At 36.1% G+C, this 20719-nt stretch overlaps 2 protein-coding genes across 5 annotated transcripts in view; both read left to right on the top strand.

Annotated features, from left to right (window-relative positions):
- UFL1 (UFM1 specific ligase 1) overlaps positions 1-13437 on the top strand; it is a 33221-nt gene extending 19784 nt beyond the window's left edge. Inside the window, exons 11-19 of the mRNA XM_019442887.2 lie at positions 241-361; positions 2581-2697; positions 6151-6268; positions 7663-7829; positions 7911-8041; positions 9628-9708; positions 9992-10077; positions 10614-10794; positions 11429-13437. Of these exons, the coding sequence (XP_019298432.2) occupies positions 241-361; positions 2581-2697; positions 6151-6268; positions 7663-7829; positions 7911-8041; positions 9628-9708; positions 9992-10077; positions 10614-10794; positions 11429-11647 (1221 nt within the window). The 3' untranslated portion in view covers positions 11648-13437. The remainder of the gene's footprint in view (positions 1-240; positions 362-2580; positions 2698-6150; positions 6269-7662; positions 7830-7910; positions 8042-9627; positions 9709-9991; positions 10078-10613; positions 10795-11428) is intronic.
- Positions 13438-19149: 5712 nt separating this feature from the next.
- The window catches only part of FHL5 (four and a half LIM domains 5), a 41180-nt gene continuing 39610 nt past the window's right edge, over positions 19150-20719 (top strand). Inside the window, exons 1-2 of one of the 4 annotated variants that reach the window (XM_019442891.2) lie at positions 19150-19321; positions 19931-19951. The gene's annotated coding sequence lies outside the window, so the exon portion shown is untranslated. Of the gene's footprint in view, positions 19322-19720; positions 19952-20719 lie in introns of all 4 variants that reach the window. The other 3 variants (XM_019442890.2, XM_019442889.2, XM_019442888.2) reach the window with 3 other exon arrangements.

Genomic DNA, 20719 nt, shown 5'->3' with positions numbered 1-20719 from the left:
GATTTCTCATTAGCTGATGACACATTCAAAGAGCCAGGAACTGCAAGGGAAGAGACTGATCTTTGGCAAGGAGGGACCACCTCAGAGTGTCAGCTGTTGGACAGAGCTCTATAGTTCTTAGCAATGAAATCAAACAAGAATAATCAGGATGAGTAATAATGATTGACTATATAAATAACTTTTATGTTTTTGGTAATACCATATATTTTTGCTTACCAAGAAAAGCATGTTTTATTTCAGGAAATGAAAAATAATCCTGTTCATTTAATCACTGAAGAAGATCTGAAACAAGTCTCCATTTTAGAAAGCATTAACACAAGTAAAAAGGATAAAAAAGATGAACGAAGGAGAAAAGCAACAGGTAATAAATTATTATTAATCAAGAAGATTCAAAGATGAGTTTTTTACAAGTTGGAGTGAACTCTGCATTTATTAGACCCTTTGAAAGCTCTTTCATTTGGTTGATTTACCTTTAACTGCTAAATTAACCAAATCTTTTGCTAATGAATTAAATTTTGATGATGAAAATGGAAATATTAGTGATTACTTACTCTTTCTTATTTTGTCAGAACTAAATGAATTTCATGACCTGGCCATCTTCCATTGTTCACTCCCTCACCCTTTATGTTCTACCCTGGTAGCCTTTTTTCTTGAATCTCAAAATTTGGCAAGTTTGTGGTTACCACTAGCTCTTCCTTCCACCTGAATGTTCTCTCCCTAATCAGGGAACTGATTTCTCATCATTCAGAACTCCACTTCAAATGTCAGTTCCTCAGAGAGGCCTCCCTAACCACCTGGAATAGTAGACGTGGTCACTCTCCATCATATTATCTCCTGGTTTTTTTGCATCACTTTCATCACTGTAATGCGTTTTGTTGTTTGGAAGCCTTGTCCATCTCATATATTGTTATTTCCCTAGTCTTTAGAACACTTGTTGGTGTATTTTAGGTGCTCATAAAATATTGAATGAATAAATTTCCCAAGGAGATACTATTTCTTTCATTTTTTTAATTAAAAGCCAATGGAAATTATTCTAGGTGCACATGTATTTTCTATACTTTATATAGTAGGAATAATTTTACTAGCACTGTATCAAGGTTAATGAAATTAGATATTCAACATGTTTCATTAATAAATACCAACTATAATGAAGATGTGTTATAAAAACTTCAATTTTTATTTGTGAGAACTCACTTCTATTTCTTTGAGATTGTTTCTTTTCAAAAACCTTTTACTATAAAATCTTTCAATTTGATACTTTGAAATTTCTCTGTATTCTTCTGGGGGAAATAGACAAGTAAATTACTCCAATAAATCATAGTAGTATCACAGCCATGCATATTTTATCATATTATTTGAAGATATACTTATAAATTTACCTTAATCAGTTAATTGTACTTATGTCAGAATAGCTAGTCTGTTTTATTTCCTTCTAAAAATTCAGAGTTATCTGATCTTTATCTCAGTGATAGTACTATCCTGTTGTAATAGTTTAGGTATAGTGCATGGAACAATGTCAAATATATAAGTCTTCCCTAATAAGAAATTTATTACCAAATGTAAAAATTACATTCACCTTAGACTTGTGTTTTGAAAATTATATTTTTCTATCCCAAAAGCAAGGGAAAATAATAGAACTTACAATTAGAGGACTTGATGAAATTTAAAGGAATTCTACTTAGGATTTAGAAAAAGATCTGTAGTTTATATGTCATTTTACTTTATTGAAAAATCAATCTTTTATGAAGAAACATATTTTCAATATTTTTCAGTATTTCAATCCCATTATTAGAAAGTATTCTATTTTTTTGAATAAATACTTTAAATGTAAATATGTAATGGTAGAGAAATACCTCACTAAGATTACTTTTATTTACAGTGTTTTGGTTTGTCTCATAATTTGTATTTTTTAGTCTTTATTTGGCCAATGGGTGATGGATAACTCTGTTTTTCCACTTACCCAATTTAATATTCATGGTCAAAATTTATCAAGCACCTGTTAATGTGTCAAGCATTGCTTTAACCCCAAGGATACAAACATTAGTGAGACATGCTTCCTATCTGAAGGAGTCCATTGTCTTGTTCAGTGGTGGAAGACTCAGGATGTCTCCTATAAACATGAGTAATAATCTTTCGACCAAGAAGACAAAACCAAGGGTAATTAAATTTGTGAAATACTGTAATGGAGATATTAATGAGGCTGTGGTAACAGAAATGAGCAAATGAGGGCACATTTCTTTTGGGGAAGGTAGAAGACGAGGTAAAGGAATGGGTTTGGTCAAAAAAAAGCCAGACAAAGCTACAGAAAAGAGATGTCTTTGGAGAAGGAAGGAGAGACTGTATTTAGAGCAGGTAAGCTCTCTGAATTGCTCAAGTTCAACAGATTTCGTACTTTATTAATTTTTTATTGACTGAATTACAAAACTTCGTAATAAAGAAACTCTAACCTTAAGTAGCACCTAAAAGTTAATTACTTGGCTTTTCTTGTTCTGCTGTAAAGTTAAATATGACAATGTAGTGTCATCATTCTAAAAATGGTAATTCAGTTAGGGAAGACTAATGAGTATCCTCTTCCACCAGAGGGCAGTGGAAGTGTGAGAGGAGGTGGTGGTGGCAATGCCAGAGAGTACAAAATTAAAAAAATCAAGAAGAAAGGAAGAAAAGAAGAGGATAGTGATGATGAGTCATCTCATACTGGTATGTAGCTTTATTACTCTTCCTTTGTGCATGATTTTAAACATTTTCTTACGATGCGTACTGTTACGTGTATACGCTTATACAAGAAGTCCTCGCTTTGCATAGTTTCTGTGGACACAGATTTCAGTTACACAGTTTAGTTGATGACACCAGCCCCCCAACAACATGGTTCATGTTTTGAGTTACCAGCGTGTATCAGCTGTGAGTAATCGCATAAAGTACAAATTTGCTGCTGGCTCCTCAGTCCACAGATGAGCACATAAATAACCCAGGTACATCATGAGCTGTGATAGTCACATCACTGATTTCAGAGTTTGTCAGTGATGGATCCCTGTGCCTCTCTTCCTCACTTTATGCTCAGACAACACCCCACGTAGTTGTGTTGCTTCCTTGTCTCCCAGTGATGAATCCATACATTTTAAAAAATGGATAATCGGGCGCCTGGGTGGCTCAGTCGGTTGAGCGTCCGATTTCGGCTCAGGTCATGATCTCACAGCTCGTGAGTTCGAGCCCCACGTCGGGCTCTGTGCTGACAGCTCAGAGCCTGGAGCCTGCTTCTGCTTCTGTGTCTCCTTCTCTCTCTGCCCTAAGCCACTCACAGTCTGTCTCTGTCAAAAATAAATAAACATTAAAAAAAAATTTAAAAAAAAAAATGGATAATCAAAAGGGAACCGGCCAACACAGACAAAAATGCAGCAAAGAAAAAGTGATAACATTGGAAATAAAATATGAATCAGGAATAAATGGAGTTAAGGAAGAAGTAGCTGACTGTGGGAACGTTGGTATTGCCCTGTTCAAGAGACCAAGTATGCAGCCTGAGGAGCTTGGTAGAAGCGCACTTAACTGACGTAAATGGGGAAAGTGATCATGACAGAAAGGATGAAAATGTTTTAGAGGGGGTGAGGTTGGCAGAAAACCTCCAATAAAGGAATTCTCACGAGATGTTTCACAACATTGAAAGGGCAAAGGATAAAATGCAGTAAGCTGATCCGGAGTTAAAAAAGGAGTATGACAACTTGCCAAGCCACAGAAAAATGCTTGCTCTGGAATATAAGTCACAGGATGAGAAGAAGCAAGCACCACTGAGATTATTTTTGATAAGTTTTTTACAAAGAAATCAAACACTTTCATGCTCAGGGTTTCTAATGAGCTAAATTATAGTATGCTAAATTATTAGTTTTCTTTTTCATTTCCCTTTATATTCATAACCAGCAGAACTTCTAATGTTTTCACAAACATTTTTTAAAGGGTCACAGAACAATCAAATTTTCCCATTGTTTATTAAGAACACCTTGCACAGTTGCAGCTTGCATAGTCACTTTTATGGTTTCCCGCTGCCATGCAAAACAAATTATAATATTTTACAAAAGTGGATTTCTGCATATTCAAGTAGGAAACACTAATATTATGCATGTTTAAGTTTTATGGTAACACTTAAGTGATTGGTTGCTTCTATTTAAGGAAGAGAATTAGTATATGCATCTTCCTTTTCCAAGACTTGTTATTATTCAGTATTGTTAAGTTAGCAAGAGACGTGTTAGTTTTTCTAAGTAAAGTTATGATTCTTCTATGTTTGTGTTGTAAATAAATTTACTTAATGCAAATGTGATACCTCCCTCTTCCTTTTCCCCAGTAAACACAGAAGAAACATTGAAATGATAATAATCTGAAATTTTTATTTTACTTCTTCCACAGAGCTCATTTTGTATGGGCTAGAGCCAGGAGGCGTAGAAATCAGTTGACATGGGCTTCAGTTATTAGTGTGCCACTACTAGTGATAATGTATTTGCCTAAGATCTGTCTTTAAAGTATTCTAAGATAGATAAAAATAGCTACTGTTCTCAGCATGCATAAAACAATATTAATTAAAACTGTCTTCATAAAGGAGCGCGTGGGTGGCTCGGTCGGTTAAGCATCCGACTTCAGCTCAGGTCATGATCTCATGGCTCGTGGGTTCGAGCCCTGCATCATGCTCTGTGCTCACAGCTCAGAGCCTGGAGCCTGCTTCAGATTCTGTCTCCGTCTCTCTCTCTGCCCTTGCCCAACTTGTGTTCGTTCTCTCTCTCTCTCTCTCTAATATAACATTTAAAAAACTTTTTAAAAAACCTATCTTCATAGAAACTAGTAGCCCTGTTCCTATTTTAACTAGTATTAAGACTGACCTATGTGGGTTTTAATTTTTCATTAGTAAATGAATTTCTCTATTCCCCAGATGTACTAGGGGTGGGAGAGAAGGGATATTTAATAAAATATTTTTCTATTATCTGTAGCCTTAAGTAATTATTAAATGAGGCATGTGTTACTTCTTTTGTGCACAGGTTATAGAGAGGGGCTATAAAGGTAGCAAAACCATTCTACCTAAAAAAATATAATTTCAGTGCTTTTGAAAAGGGGTTGTGTTATAATCTCGCAATGGGGGATGGAATCAGGTTCTCAGCTAAAATACAGCATCAACTCAGTGTGAAAGATTACTATATGGAAATATAATGTAATAACTTATAACATGCATGCAGAAAGCAAACAAAGCAGAAACTATTTGATGTGGAAGATCAGGAATGGATAGCAAATCACAAAAAGAAAGGATAGTCTATCTCTTCTAATGGGTGTATCTGTTCTAAAGCTATAATGTCAACTACTTAGATTGTGATGCATAGTGAAGATTGATTTTTGAGCTATTATTTATTTTATTATTTTTTATTTTTATTTCTAAGGTTTTACAATAACCAAATTTAGCTGGAAATAATCACTTTTATATTTTTACAATTAATAACGGAAATATTGTTAGCTTTCTTTTGTCTGCAACCTGTACTTCTCCAAGTCGGTGAGTAGGCATGCACAGTTAACAATTATTTCCATTACACTAGCTGCATACAAGCTTTCCTTGGTATGGAATTATTTTTGTAAGAAGAAGAATAAATTATGAGTGTAAAATTACAAGGATTCTTTTCATCTGTGCCTTTCCCAAAGACAATTTTTAGCTTAATTCTACCAGAGTTGTAGTTCACATGATTATAAAGACTTTTCCTGAAGATCCTATGTAGCTTACAAGGATGATTTGATTTTTAGTGCCTATTCATTTTTATAAAGACAGAAATTCTGCTCATTATATATTGTTCAACAGCGAAGTTATCTTTTCTTAAAAGATTTTTTTCCTTGATTTTCAACTATTTGTACCATCCAAGTTAGACTGGGGAGAAAACATCTTTATGATTTTCTAATTGACTCAGAAAACAGTCACAAAATGAAGTTAGGAAATTATTACTCAAAAGAGATGCCACTATCTCTTATTTTTAAAATTATTTTCATTGGTTATTGCTATTTGACATTGGCAATATCAGAGTCTTTGTGGTATGAAGTGAATGAATTACCATCTTATTAAATATGTTGAACCTTATTTGCTTTTAGGTTGCTTTATGGTTTTGTTGTTTTTCACATTGCCCATTTCTACTATAGGAAAGAAGAAGCCAGAGATCACTTTTATGTTCCAGGATGAGATTGAAGATTTTTTAAGAAAACACGTACAAGATGCCCCTGAGGAGTTTATTTCTGAACTTGCCGAGTACTTAATAAAGTAAGTATAAAAACATATTTTTTTCTGTTTTATGATAGAGATTCAGAGGTTTTAAATAAAAATTTTTACCAAGATCATAGAAAACATATACTCTAGGTCTTTTCTTTTCAAAGCTTAGAACTTAATCTAGCCACCAAATTGCAGATTTTGTTTGCCTGTAGAGGCTGTTCAATTCAACAAACATGTAAGTGCTCTGGGGAAGGCAATATAGGAAAGAAAAGGCGAGAGTGTGGAGGCATCCTCATTCACTGATGTTACAGTACTAGTTGGGAGAAAAACACCAACATAATAGCTGGCTGCTCTCTAACATAGCGTGAAAAGGAACATCTAAAAGAAAGAAAAGACCATTTTCTATCTGGACTTGACAGAGAGTAAACAGTGCACTTTTAAAAAAAGGGGAGAAATAAAGTAACGAACTGTCTTCAAAGAGAATAAATTTAGACAGCACTAGCTTGTAATTGAGCCAAGCTAAATTTATTTTACAGAAGTGAAAAACATTGTGTATAACTTGACCATTACTAACTAACGTGATTTTCCCTCAAGGTAGTTCCAGTGTGTAAGCTATAAATGCAGTCCAGGAGCCCAGTGCATCTAACATTGAATTTAGAATATAGCTTTTGTAGTGAGATTTTTTCATTTCACTGAATGTTTTTGTACATGAATATATTAAATAATCATATTTTTCATATGTAAACAGATGGAGTAGTTACTTCTAATCATTTGCCATTACTTTGTAAAAAATCTTTTCTGGGGGTGCCTGAGTGGCTCAGTCAGTTGAGCGTCCAACTTCGGCTCAGGTCATGATCTCGTGGTTCATGAGTTCAAGCTCCATGTCAGGCTCTGTGCTGACAGCTCAGAGCCTGGAACCTGCTTCAGATTCTGTGCCTTCCTCTCCTTCTCTCTGCCCCTCCCCTGCTCATATTCTGTCTCTCTCTCAAAAATAACCATTAAAAAAATTTTTTTATAAAAATAAAATAATCTATTCTGAGTTGTTGAGCATAAAGTTTTTAATGTGTTATCTTTTATAGTATTTAGAAATTGAAAATTTGTTATTCCCAAGGATGGGAAACAGATTTATAGTCTATTCTCCAAATTAACTTTTAAAAACTACTTTGAATTGAATTTGAATTTGAATTGAAACTTCTGTTACTGCTATTCTTACTGTCTTTAGTGCAATAATTTTGAGTACTGTAAGACGGAGAAAAGTAAATGTATTTAAGTGATAAGTCCTAGGCTTAGAGGACAAATTCTTGGGAACTAGTCTCCAAATTAATCTTGTTTGTTTAAAAAATATAGAGGTCTTCCCTTAAGGCCTATTTCCATAGAAGCAAAATTTCTTAGATGCATAAATCCAGTACTTTTTAATAAACTAAATATATTTATCTTGTGCACAGACCTCTTAATAAAACTTACCTCGAGGTGGTGCGTTCAGTGTTCATGTCTTCAACTTCTTCTGCCTCTGGAACTGGTCGAAAGCGCACTATCAAGGACTTGCAAGAAGAGGTTTCAAACCTGTATAATAACATTCGGCTTTTTGAAAAGGGGGTGAAGTTCTTCACAGGTATACTTGGTGCTGTTTTTTTCATTGATTCTCATAATTGTTCTTGGACATTCATTTTAATAAAACACCTTTATTTTCCAGATGATACGCAAGCTACTCTTACAAAGCATTTGCTGAAGACAGTGTGTACGGATATCACTAACCTCATTTTCAACTTCTTAGCTTCGGATTTAATGATGGCAGTAGACGATCCTGCAACCATCACAAATGAAGTATGATAGTGATTTGTTTGCCATTCTTGATGTGTTTAGTTTTAAAATAAAAGCATGCTTTATTTTCTCACACCAGGAATAGTCTAAAGGAGAGTAAAATATAAGAAAGGGTTTTTAGGGAAAACATCCGTCAGATTTTTAGTTCAAATTGGTAATATAACCGGTCTTTTGAAAGTAATGATGGTTAATTACTTTAGAATCAACACTTCTTTTTTTTCCTAATTATTATGGTGTCACATCCCTTTCTCCTGCTGAGTTGCAAATCCCTTAACAGTGCTATGGCCTGATTGCATAACTCTGCAGTCATTTTCACTTACTGGCACCATCTCTGTTCAATATTTAAATAAATTGCAGTTTATTTGTTAAAATTCTAATCTCAAACTAAATTCAAAGTTAATTCCTTCCCTTCTTGAAATGTAAGGTATGGCAGTGGCTCCTAGTTGCCTATAGAAGGAAAAGTGTGATCTGTCCCTAACTCTCCTCCTCTACTTCTTCTCTGTCCTTCTTCTCTGATCCACTTAATGTTTGAGATTTAGAAAAAATGAAAGAGTCAAAAAGTGCCTCATAAGAATGACTGCATATCACTGATTATGACCTAGGTCCAATGCTGTGGTCTCTCGTGATGTGGCCATTGCCACATAGATGGCATAGGTTGTTTGGGGGAAGTTTTTTAGCATGTGACACCCTCTCATGGCAAGGACCACCCCCTAAACTTCCAAACAGGTTATTTCTCCTGTCTACCCCAGCAAAGTACTGTCCCCCTTCCTCCTTTAGCTTGACAGTGAATCTCCAGATGCTTGGGCAGTTCATGTATCCTGCCTCTGTGCCAACTTCTGCTGTGAGAAATACATGGGGTCCTGTCCTGTGCCCTTTGGGGGCTACGGAAGGATTTAGTGTGCCATGTGACGGGGAGTCAGTAGGTTGCCCTAGTCTTCCAAGACTCACTGTAACTTTCAGGGCCTACTGGCCAAGCCATTCCAGTAGGCCTCCACCAGAAATTTCATACTAGGTAGGGCCATCAGATGGGTCAAGAATGCCACCAAATTTCTTGAGACACATCTGTGTGGACGGGGTGCTGAAAAGACCACACACCAAATACCATAACAACTGTCCATCCATAGAGCAAGTTCTCTAGTTTATAGGCATTCTTAAACTTTATTCAAGAGTGAGACCCCCTTCACTTGGCATTAGGAAGAATATTCTTCCCACCCCAATGAAAAAGAGAGGGAGTATCCTCTTGCCCCAAATTCTCTTTTACCCACAAGGTAAATGGTTCTCTCTCCCTCCTCCCTCGGCCCACCCCCTGCCACTCCCCTGCCCCATCTTCCTCTTACATTGCTGGGCCAGAAGGGAGGAGCAGAGCTATATCTAGCTTCATTGGCTGACTGGTTGTTAGCTAGCTTTCAGATATTAGAATGCTTTTGGCATGTTTTTATCCCTAGTTTGAGAGCTAAAACTCAAAAACAAAGATAAATTCTATTCAGTATTCTATTATAGCAACAAATATACTTTGTTTTGTTTTGTTTGATCTTATATCCACCACATGTTAAAGTCACAATCCCAAAAGAATTTTTTTCCCCTTATAGGTAAGAAAAAAAATTTTAAGTAAATTATCAGAAGAAACCAAAGTAGCTCTCACAAAACTACATAGCTCTCTGAATGAAAAGGTAAGTTGGATTCTGTTTAGATAATGGGGCTAGAATTTATGACCTTTGAGTACATTTTTATAAGAATAATTGTAAACTAAATCTCTTTGGGAGGTGAAGGGGGAGAACAGGCTGGGGACATTTTATCCTCTTTAGTCCTAAATCACAATGTCAAGTTTAATAACAAAATGACCTTTTTAAAAATTGTATTTAGGGTGTAATATTATAGAACAGTATTAAATGACTGTATTTCTTTAGGAAACCTGTTAATAAAAGTAAATTATGGCATTAAATACCTTTTCAGAGCATAGAAGACTTTCTTTCTTGTCTGGATTCTGCAGCAGAGGCTTGTGATATTATGGTGAAAAGGGGAGACAAAAAAAGGGAACGGTAACAACATTCAATTAATCTACATTATTAACAGATTCTTCGATGTATGATATTTCATGTCTGAAGTTGATGACTGTGTGGATCTTGCACAGAGAACTCTTGGATCCAAATGGCTGCATACCTTTAATCGTATTCAATACATAGGTCTCCCTCTCTGACCCATTTTGATAGGGTAGCAAGGTTCCCTAATCCCCTAGTAGATCAAGCCTGGGAACTTTATGTTGGCTTTGAGACCTGCTATAGAAAGCTTAAGTGCATTAGTGCACTTCTGTCTGATTCCCAACAACTTAAAATAAAAGTATACCTTGAGTATCCCTGCTATCTAGTTTTCTGTATCATTCTCTAGCATATTAGTTTATCCATACCATTTAGGGTCAAGTGTATCTATACTTCCTATTTAAAATATCCCTTAAGTTGTTTATGGAGCTAGATAACTAAACTGGAGAAGCTAAAAATGAATACAGAAGGGAAGAAGTGAAATTGGTGAGAGCTGGTGAAAATATGATAATGTGTTTTGTGATTTTATTTTTGTTTAGGCAGATATTGTTCCAGCATCGACAAGCACTGGCTGAACAGCTAAAAGTCACAGAAGACCCTGCTCTTATTCTGCACCTCACATCAGTCCTTCTGTTTCAGTTCTCAACCCACAGCATGCTCCATGCACCTGGAAGATGTGTCCCACAGATCATCGCCTTTCTCAGTAGTAAAATTCCAGAGGTATCATCTTGTCAGTGCACTCGAAACTTTTAAAGCTTTTAGATTCTGAAGATTTTGAATGGATAGGTTTGAATCATCGTAAACAGTAAGACACAAAACATGTTAATATGATTTCCCGTTGAAGAATGTGAACAGTGATAGAAGATTGATTTTAAAAACTCAGCATAGCTCAAGAATCTTTTGGGATCCTACAGGATCTATAGTAAAAAAAAATATTCTGAATTTGGAAATTTAAGCTTTCACAAAAGATGTAATAATGTCCAGTCTTCCAGTTCAGCTTATGTAAATTTAACCTATTGTTCAAGGATCAGTTCAAAAAGTCTTACCCTGCACAGATTCTTCTGAGAAACTTCTCAGCTAAAAGTAATTGGGCTTCTTTGAACTTCCATATAACTTTGACTAAATGTCTGGTGATAGAACCTAGCCAAGTCGGTTTACATTAAATTGATCTGTATTCATGTTTTATCACCCCTAACCTGTCAACTTGCCAACAAGGACCTTACTTGATTCAGTTTTCTACTTAAGATCATTATACTGATTTATAAAGATCGGTGTTGGTTGAACAAATCATGCTTGTTCCACAGAAAATTAATTTAATGTTTGTTAACTTTTCTTCTCCTTTCTCTTTTCACAGGATCAGCATACTCTTTTGGTAAAGTATCAAGGTTTAGTTGTAAAGCATTTAGTTAGTCAAAATAAGAAGACTGGCCAGGGAGATGATCCTTTGAGTGATGAATTAGACAAAGAACAAGAAGATATCACCAATACTACTCGTAAAGAGCTTCAAGAACTTTCTTCATCCATTAAAGACCTTGTTCTCAAATCCAGGAAGTCATCTATGACAGAAGAGTAATGATCTTAATTTACTTTTATCATATAGTATACATTTTTCCCAAAGTTTAATATGGTGAGTGGTTACCACAAAGTGTTCATTTCACAGTCCTCAGTTCCTCCCAGTAATGCCCCCATGCATACACCCACACACACGCAATTCAGTTTAAACAGTAGTGTTGTATTCAATGTAAACCTTATAAAAATGTGAATTTTATAAATTGGGTTCAACCATGGAAGATTTCTTTTTCACAATATAATTCTAAAAATTAACCATTTCAGTTTTATTTTCAGATGCTAAATGAAGAATAAATTTTCTGATATCTTTCATCTCTAGAAAAGGACTCATTCGTTGTGTTGTTAGATTTCAAGTGACATTATTATATTTATACCCATATTAGGTGGAAACTTAAAATGTGGCCATGTGTTTTTTAAAAAGGAAAAAAAAAACCCTTTGGTGTCAACAATAAAAATCGTGTATTTGAAAATTAATAGACAATGCTTCAAACCTAAAATACAGAAATTTGCAGAAGAACTTTTTATTACTAAGCCCCTGCTTTTATTTCTGGCAGATAGAGGGCCTCCCATTGCCCCCACAGGAGTGAACTTTTATGTGGTTGACAGTTTCAGGGATGCCTTTACAGCTGCAGAAAAACACCAGAGGGGCCCATTTATTGCTATGGTCTATTGTAAAACAAGACACTAACAAGAGTGAGAGAAAAAATAAAAATTACTTCTTAATAGATATAAATCACATTAGAATAACTAAAAATGTAATACAAGTATTTTTTCTTTAACCCAATTTGCATTTCTAAATGTTATTTCTTATATCAGTAGTCACTCTGGCTCCTAATGCTTTGTTGTAGGAGGATCTATAAGTGCATTGAAGTCATTGAAACTTTTTTTTTTTCCAAATATGGAAATCCATGTAAGAAAATAGGTATTCTTGTTTTCTAAAGACTACTAGTAGTTAAAAGTAACTAAAATAGTTCCTTGGTGTAATAATTTCAAGCAAGTGAGTCTTAAGCAACAATTTATTATTATCAAAAAGAAACTTATTTTGAATATAATAGTAAGTTAAATTTCAAATATTAAAATACTATTTTATATAATTCCTCATATGGCATTTAAAACTTCCTGTTTCAAAATGTTTGAATACAAATATCAGTCTACCTCTACTCTAATTCAGACAGAGTGTTAATATTGAGTGAAAGAAATTGATACAATTGCTAACTAAACATTATTATTAAAGTTGATAGGAATGTAACCTAAATTTAAAAATGTTTTTCCACTGGTAATTTTCTATTAATGTATTTTCATATGGGCAAAGGAAGAAAATGACAAATCCTCAGTGACCACAAACTCCAGGTAGTTTTTTTTATTCAGCTTTCAAAATATTAAAAACCAAACCTAAGGTTTTATCCAGTCTTTAAGAACTTATCATTTATGTTTCAGCAGATACCAGAGTAATCCACATTTGATTCAAACTAGGTCATAAACAATGAAGCAAATAAAATCATTCTGGCCTTCCTAATTTGTAGGCATAAAAATAGGAGAGACGACCAAGCAAATAAAAAGAAAAGGATTGTCTTGATTACATTAATTTTTTTTTCATTTATCAAAATGGTTCATATTTTTCACAGTAAATAAGAACAATTTTTATTGTTTTTGAAAACAAAGTGGTATAGCTGATTTTGTATGTAAAAATCTAATCTCACTGATAAATAAAAATTCTTAAATGGTTATCTACTATGATCTTGATGGGAAGATTTAAGAGTGTTATTAAAAATAAAGTTGCCTATTTCTGTTAAATTTTGTGGTACTTTGGAGCTTCCATTATTTTAATTACTACTAGGATTAATTGATGCATATGTTACATGTAACGTATTCACATTTTAAAATTCTTTTCCTGAATATATTTAAAGATTTTATTATATTTTCTTGCACAAAAATAGTTCTATAGTCCTCAGTGTCTCATTCCATGAAAGTTTGCCAGTCATGAACCATTTTACCTGAGTAAATCATCTTCAGTTAGCTACATGTCAGCAAATGTACAGCTATACTCTTATCTGCCACTTCCTACTATTGCAGATACAATAGAGCTTTCTGAATAATGTGTTCGTGTGTTCCATTCTCCAGACCACATGTTTCTGAAGAGTCAAGGGAAACCCACTTCTAGCCATCAGAATGATTCAGTGAACCATGGCCTATCTTATCAAAATCAGTGAATTTTCAGAAAAGATACTGATATGAAATCAGAATAATAAATGTATAAGTTGCTTAATTTGAATATAGAACCATCTTGAACTTTTTAAGGAGTGTGTTTTAGTCAGACCATAAAGCACCAAAGATGAGGTCAGAGTGCAACAGTGATTGTTCGTGAAGAAGGAGCATGGGGCAAGCAGAGGGCAAAATGCAAGCTGGCACCACCCCCCCGTTTGAATATGAGTGATACTCCTTGGACACTTCTGGCTACCCAAGAACAAAGGAAAAGAGTTTAAGTGCTTGCCATGGTAATGTGGGAATCTAAGGCAAATGAAAAATTAAATTCCCTTACTGCCTACAGCCCATTGACAAGTCCTTGAAACAGGCAGAGTGACCTCCTTCTAGGAGCTCAGCTGTCTCAAGGATGACTCTTTAGGGCAAAAGGAGAACCTTAGCTTCACATTATCCCAACCTCCAGGATCCTGTAAGTTTACTTCCTTTATCTTAACTGCCCCAAGATACATGCTGGCAATCATACTCCAAGCTTATGGCCCCTCAGTATACATCTAAAGGCTCTTATGACTAAGGTTTTATTAAATGGTAATAAATGTTCCCTTAGCAACAGCTAGCCCCTCAAGTTACTGGAAACCTTGCTTCCAAAATTCCTTAGAGACATACTATATCCTTGATCCTCTCGCAACCTGAAGGTATGTAAGGAGTTACCCATCATGACCCCATGCAGTTCTTCCTGCCTACGGGTCTTGCCCTGTACTTTAATAAATCACCTTTTGCACCAAAGATGTCTTCAAGAATTCTTTGGCCTTTGGCTCCGGACCACCCCACCATCACACCAAAACTTCATCCCTGCAGCGTATGAGAACAAAGAGTTCATTGCTTCCCCAGAAATGCTACTCATCCCAGGGCCAATGGGACATTTTTTTTCTATCAAGAATTAACATGTTAGTTGGGTAGAGGTTGGAGACCATGGAAGGTTTGCTTTCTTTGACTAATACCAATGAAGCCTTTACCCCAGTATATATGGGAGATGAAGGAAAAACATAAACTCAGATGCACATTTTCCACAGAAATCTAGGACCACATTAAAGTGGCCATTAAAATGGCCTAGATTCACACAAGTTGCTCTACTTTGAAGACGACACTGAACAAAAAATTAAATAGAACCTGGGAAAAATTTGTTCCAAACCATCTAACAAAGAAACCTTGACTTTCAGGCTTTTAGAAACAGAATACACAGAAACACAAATAAAAAGTGTTTATTCAATTTACATCACCAAAAAAGAAGGAATAACTACTTTGAATATGTATTAAATTTTTATAAGTTCCCAGTATTTTATTATTTGTTTTACCAGGTTTGCCTCTATTTGCACCTCTATTTCTCTTCAGTGATTAGTAATATGACTAATCCACATCGTGGATGTGTGTTTACAGAGCAGGAGGAAAGAGATTGTGTTGTGGTGCGATGAAGAAAGGGAGACATGGTGAATTTCAATCCTGAGCTCAACAATCTCCTGGATCCCGTATGACTACGAAGAACTAGGAATACAAATGTAAATCTTAAAAATACACTTTGACTTAGCATAATACACTCTAGTTACATCCACGTTGTTGCAAATGGCAACATTTCCTTCTTCTTGATCACTGAGTAGTCAGAGAAAGACAAATAAATAGATGACTTCACTTACATGTGGAATTTAAGAAGACAACAGATGAACATGGTGCGGGGGGAGGAAAAATAAGATAAAAACAGAAGTAAACCATAAGAGACTCTTAAATACGGAGAACATACTGAGTGTTGCTAGATGGGGGAGGTAGGGGAGGTATGGGCTAAATGGGTGATGGGCATTAAGAAGGGCACTTGTTGGGCACTGGGTTCTATCCCGAAACCAATACTACACTGTATGTTAACCAACTTGCATTTAAATAAATAATTTAAAAATACATATGTTAGTTGAATAAGTAAAAGTATGAAAAATAAATACACCTTGTTTCAAGGAGATGGCAAGAATCAACGAGCAGAGGATACTATGGGGGAAGAAATGAAAGTCCACTGTCTTGCACAGTGGGGAGGGGAACTGAACAGGCTGGAGATGACCTCCTGAACTGAGTCCTGACAGAAAAGTAGGACAAGCCCAGTGAAATCAGGCATTTCTGAGAGAGAGGAGGAGATCGGGAAGTACTAAGACATGAACTAATATGAAATAATGAGACATTTGGGAAACCCTAAGTATGAGAAATGTGAAAAATGATCTGGGGAAGCATTGTAAGCTGAAGCTGGAGAGACCAGAGGGAGATCATGAACTACCTTATATGTACACTAAGCGAAAAAGTTTAGCCATCATCCTGAAAACGGGGAGTTTTACAAGGTTAACCAGGAAAATAAGGTAATTAGATTTGTCTCTTAGAAAGACTGCCCATTCTAAAAGGCAGTTTGAGAACATATCAAAATCCTTTAAAATTACTATTATTTATGAAATCAATGTCTCTCCTGTCTGAAAAGTAAAATGTGGACTTGATATGTACAAGTCTTTTTCCCCAGCTTCTAGTCGAAGAGGAGCATGGACAGACTGCCTTGCCCAGAAAGGAGGCAGTCTCCTTGGCTCTGAAGTACTCTTTTTTATTCAGATGCTAGTCTGCCCCCCAAAAAACCTATATCTGACTAGTCAAGCTAAGACAAAGGTCCTATGGGGTTTCTCATATGTTTCTTGTCATTCAATGTGAAGAAGAAAAAGCACTTGATCAAATTGCTTTCCTACTGATCTTGTCTACTCACCTAAAATATACCTTTCACCTAACTCTACCATGCAGACTTACAGACTGGGTTAATTGCTTGAAGACATGACACATGGTAAGTATAGAAAATACAGTTGTTTAAATAGTATCTAATAAATGTAAATGAACTTAAAGTGAGTGTTTTATATTTTTCTCCTTCCCCCCTTTCTCACCAAAATCTAAGTCCTTGTGACTCATACATGATAAACGCTCAGGGTAAGTTTTGGTGTTGAAGAAAACAAATCAGAAAGCAAGAGAGACAGAAAGAAGAGAGACCACTAGTCCATAATATATTTCGTGTGTTTCATTATATTGCAGCCTTTATTCACAACCACCTTAAAGATACTCTATTTGGAAAATTGTTCATGGTATATTAGGTTAAAAAAAAAGGATGCAGAACTCTATATAATGTGGTCTTGGTTTTCTAATTAAATATACCGTATAAACATTTGTATAAATGTCCTTGTATAGTTTTCTGCATGTACATACCTAATATTCTAAAGAGATTTGGGCTAAGATTTGACTTGTGGCTGTCTCTTCGATTGCAAGTCATTTTAAATTTTCTTTATTTTTTTCAATTCTTATTCCACGTTTTCTGCAAGAAGCATGTATTTTCTTTTTCTTTTTTCTTTTTAACATTTATTTATTTTTTGAGAGACACAGCACAAGCAGGGAAGGGGCAGAGAGACAGAGACAGAGACACAGAATCTGAAGCAGGCTCCAGGCTCTGAACTGTCAGCACAGAGCCCAACATGGGGCTTGAACCCACGAACTGTGAGATCATTACCTGAGCCGAAGCTGGGGGGTCAACCGACTAAGCCACCCAGGTGCTCCAGAAGCAGGTATTTTCTAATTTGATAAACTGGTATTTTAAAATACTGTTTTATAGTGATGTAGAGAAATGATAGAAGGGGACTGGACTGAGGCAGCTACTGGTCGTTCTACGACTGATCGAGTAATCCAAGTGGGAAAGGTGAGAACCAGAGTGCAGGGAGGATGACAAATTTGAGGGAGAGCTAACAAAGTAGAACCAGCAGAAGTTGGTGATGGGGATGACTGATGGGGATGGTGGAGAATAAGTGAGGACAGTCTAAGGTGACGGCTTGGATGATTGTGCCCATGCCCTTAGAGAGGATTTGAAGTGAGGAGAAGATGAGGAGCTTTATTAGGGACCGTTCAGTTTGAGATGCCTGGGGACCTGTAGAAAAAGATGGCCAACAGGCAACAGGTAACAGGTCTGGAGGCTCAGAGAGTGATAACAATTGAAAACACAGGTTTGGTAGTCGTATAATTGCTAATGGTTTCCATAGCTCTAGGGAAGGCTGAGATGAATAACCGGAGAGGAGGCTGATGGTGCTAAAAAAGGAGGAAATCAAGAGAATGTAACTTAGTGAAACCAAATTTAATGAAAGCAAATTTCAAAAAGAAACAGACATGGAAAGAGATGAGAAATCTCAAGTAAGGTTAAAGACGGTGCCCTTTGGAGGGCTAATTAAGACCTTTTATGAGTTTACTGAAGCTTTTTTGGTGGAGTGGTTCAAGTGGAAGACAGATTGCAACTGTGGGAGGATAAAGCAGGAGGGTCAGAAGCTGTATCAGAGAATGTAGACTACCCTCTCAGGAAGCATGGGTGTAAACAAAGACGGTGATGGCCCCATAATTAGAGGGGAACATATGCAATTTATATCTCCGAGACTCTACGTCCTCACCTATAAAAGGATAAAAATAATGCCTGGCTAGCAGTAGGGTCATGCGGATTACAATCTATTACTAGTTGAATGTACTTGTGTCCTTTCACTGAATCGATTTGTTGCTGCTGCTCACCATGTTTTCATTTTCATATCTATCTTTTAAGTTTATTTATTTTAAGGCAGATAGAGAGAGCATGAGCAGGGAAGGGGGCAGAGAGAGAGGGAGAGAAAAGTTCAAGCAGGCTCTGCTCTGTCAGTGCAGAACCTGACCCAGGCTCAGTCTCATGAACCTTGAGATCATGATGTGAGCCAAAATCAAGAGTCGGACACTAAACCAACTGAACCACCCAAGTGCCCCTCATTCTCATCTTAAATCATCAAATTCAGGTGAATAGCAATGCACACATTTCCCCAACTCAACTTTTTTTGGGTTTTTTTGTTTGTTGTGTGTGTGTGTGTGTGTGTGTGTGTGTGTACCTGAGTTCAATCTCAGAAAATATTAACATATAATTTCTTTAGCACTTAGAACAAGAACAGTTTTTGTCTGGGAACAAATGAAGTTCAGAGAGAACATTTCTTCTCTCGCCCCACTTTATAAAGTGAAGAAATGGCCTCAAGTAGAAATTCTAGGAGCAAATGTCCCCTAGTCCATCTGGTCCACGGAGAATTCCTGTTCTGGATTACGATATTCAAATACAGTTTTAGATCCAACTCTCGAAATCTCTATCCACTTTTCATTTTTGAATTGAAGATTTCAAAAGACCAGATGAGTCTATGTTTAAGTGAAGTCATATAGCCAGGACTGTGACATAACAATTGGTGCCAGCTCATAGGGCAACAGGCAGAAAGAAGCAGGGAGTGGTAAGTCCTCAGTGCGCGTGCAGGAAGCAGGTAGCTACCTGGAGTTATTCTAGTCAAATCCAAGGCTCAAAGTTCCCAAGTTTCCCAAGAAGGCAGTGATAGAAGCCACAACCCAGGGTTTATCTCTCAAGCTACCAAAAATTCTTCAGGTAAGAACATGGGGCTTCATCTCTTTCCAGATAGTTCGACAGAAAAGCTCTGTAGTGCAGCCATCTCTAACCTAAGAGACAGGTTCAGATAGTCACCAGAAAGCAAGAAAACGAAACAAAATCAAACAAACAAAACAGATTAATCAAGGAAAAGGAAAATACATCATCCTTTTAGAGATTGTTAAAAATTTAAATATGCCCTTAATTTAGCCCCTAGGCAGTGGAAATTTCTTGAGTGTGCATGTGAGTTGTCTGTGTATACACATTGTACTTTAAAATTCTGGAGCTTATCCAGATATTTCAAATACTAATTTTGGCAGAATTTCCCTTTAAGGATATCCTGCAGACAATTTGTTACTCCCAATTTTAAGTAAAAATTGACAAGGAGTGCTTTTTCAGCCCAGTAGGAGTCAGCTGCGTACACATCACAAGACTTGGAGGAAACCCACTCACCCTCCTATTTTCTTCTACAAAGTTGAAAAAGCTGCAATTGGGGGGACCCTCAGATAGCTCTGGTGGTTCATTCTATTCCTCTTGGAGTTGACATTTGGATGTGTTGGAGGAAAAAAAATCATCATATATTCTTCTTTCCTACTCTTTAAATCACAGGAAGAAGCAACTTAAGAAAAAGTAAGTTCTGTTTTCTTTTCCATGTTTCCTTTGTGGTTTTTATGTGGTATTTCGGCGTTCATTTCTTTTTAAGTATAAGCGATTCTTATAAAATTTCTAGTAACCTCTTATGAGAACACTTTTACTTGGCAAGTAAGTGTATATCTTGAAGTTTCTTAGAAACTTTAAAAAGCTATTTGAGCCAAAAGTTATCAAATGTTATAAGCTGAGATTTTCAGATTTCTCACTTCAATAATATGTGTGCGGGGGCCACATAGTGGACAGATAACTCTTCAGAGTTGCCTCCTGAGTTGTGAAAATGGCTTTTATACACGTTATAGCTTCATTGCCATAAAACAACATCAACAACAACAAAAAAAAGGTGGCAGGATTCTGGGGATTTATTTGGCTTCGTTTATTTGAATGACTAACTTTATCACTGCGGTTATTTTATGGCTGGGTTTATGTATCCGGAGCACAATTTGAAGTCATTTACAGATTTGAAGTGAGTTAGTGAGATTCCTGCTATTTTCAAGAAAAATCTGCCTGCTTGTTCCAGAAGCAGGCTTAGAGACCATTCCTTTAATTTTTTAAAAATTTTTTAACGTTTATTCATTTTTGAGAGACAGAGTGCAAGTGGGAGAGGGGCAGAGAGAGAGGGAGTCAGAGAATCTGAACCAGGTTCCAGGCTCTGAGCTGCCAGCACAGGGCCCGATGGGGCTCGAACCCATGAACCACAAGATCATGACCTGAGCCAAAGTCGGATGCTTAACTGACTGAGCCACCCAG

Source organism: Panthera pardus, unplaced genomic scaffold, assembly GCF_024362965.1.
Source record: "Panthera pardus isolate Hobbes unplaced genomic scaffold, ASM2436296v1 HiC_scaffold_17, whole genome shotgun sequence".
NCBI lineage: Eukaryota > Metazoa > Chordata > Mammalia > Carnivora > Felidae > Panthera > Panthera pardus.
The sequence above is the reverse complement of the archived record's forward strand: the minus strand, read 5'-3'. Positions and strand labels throughout refer to the sequence as shown.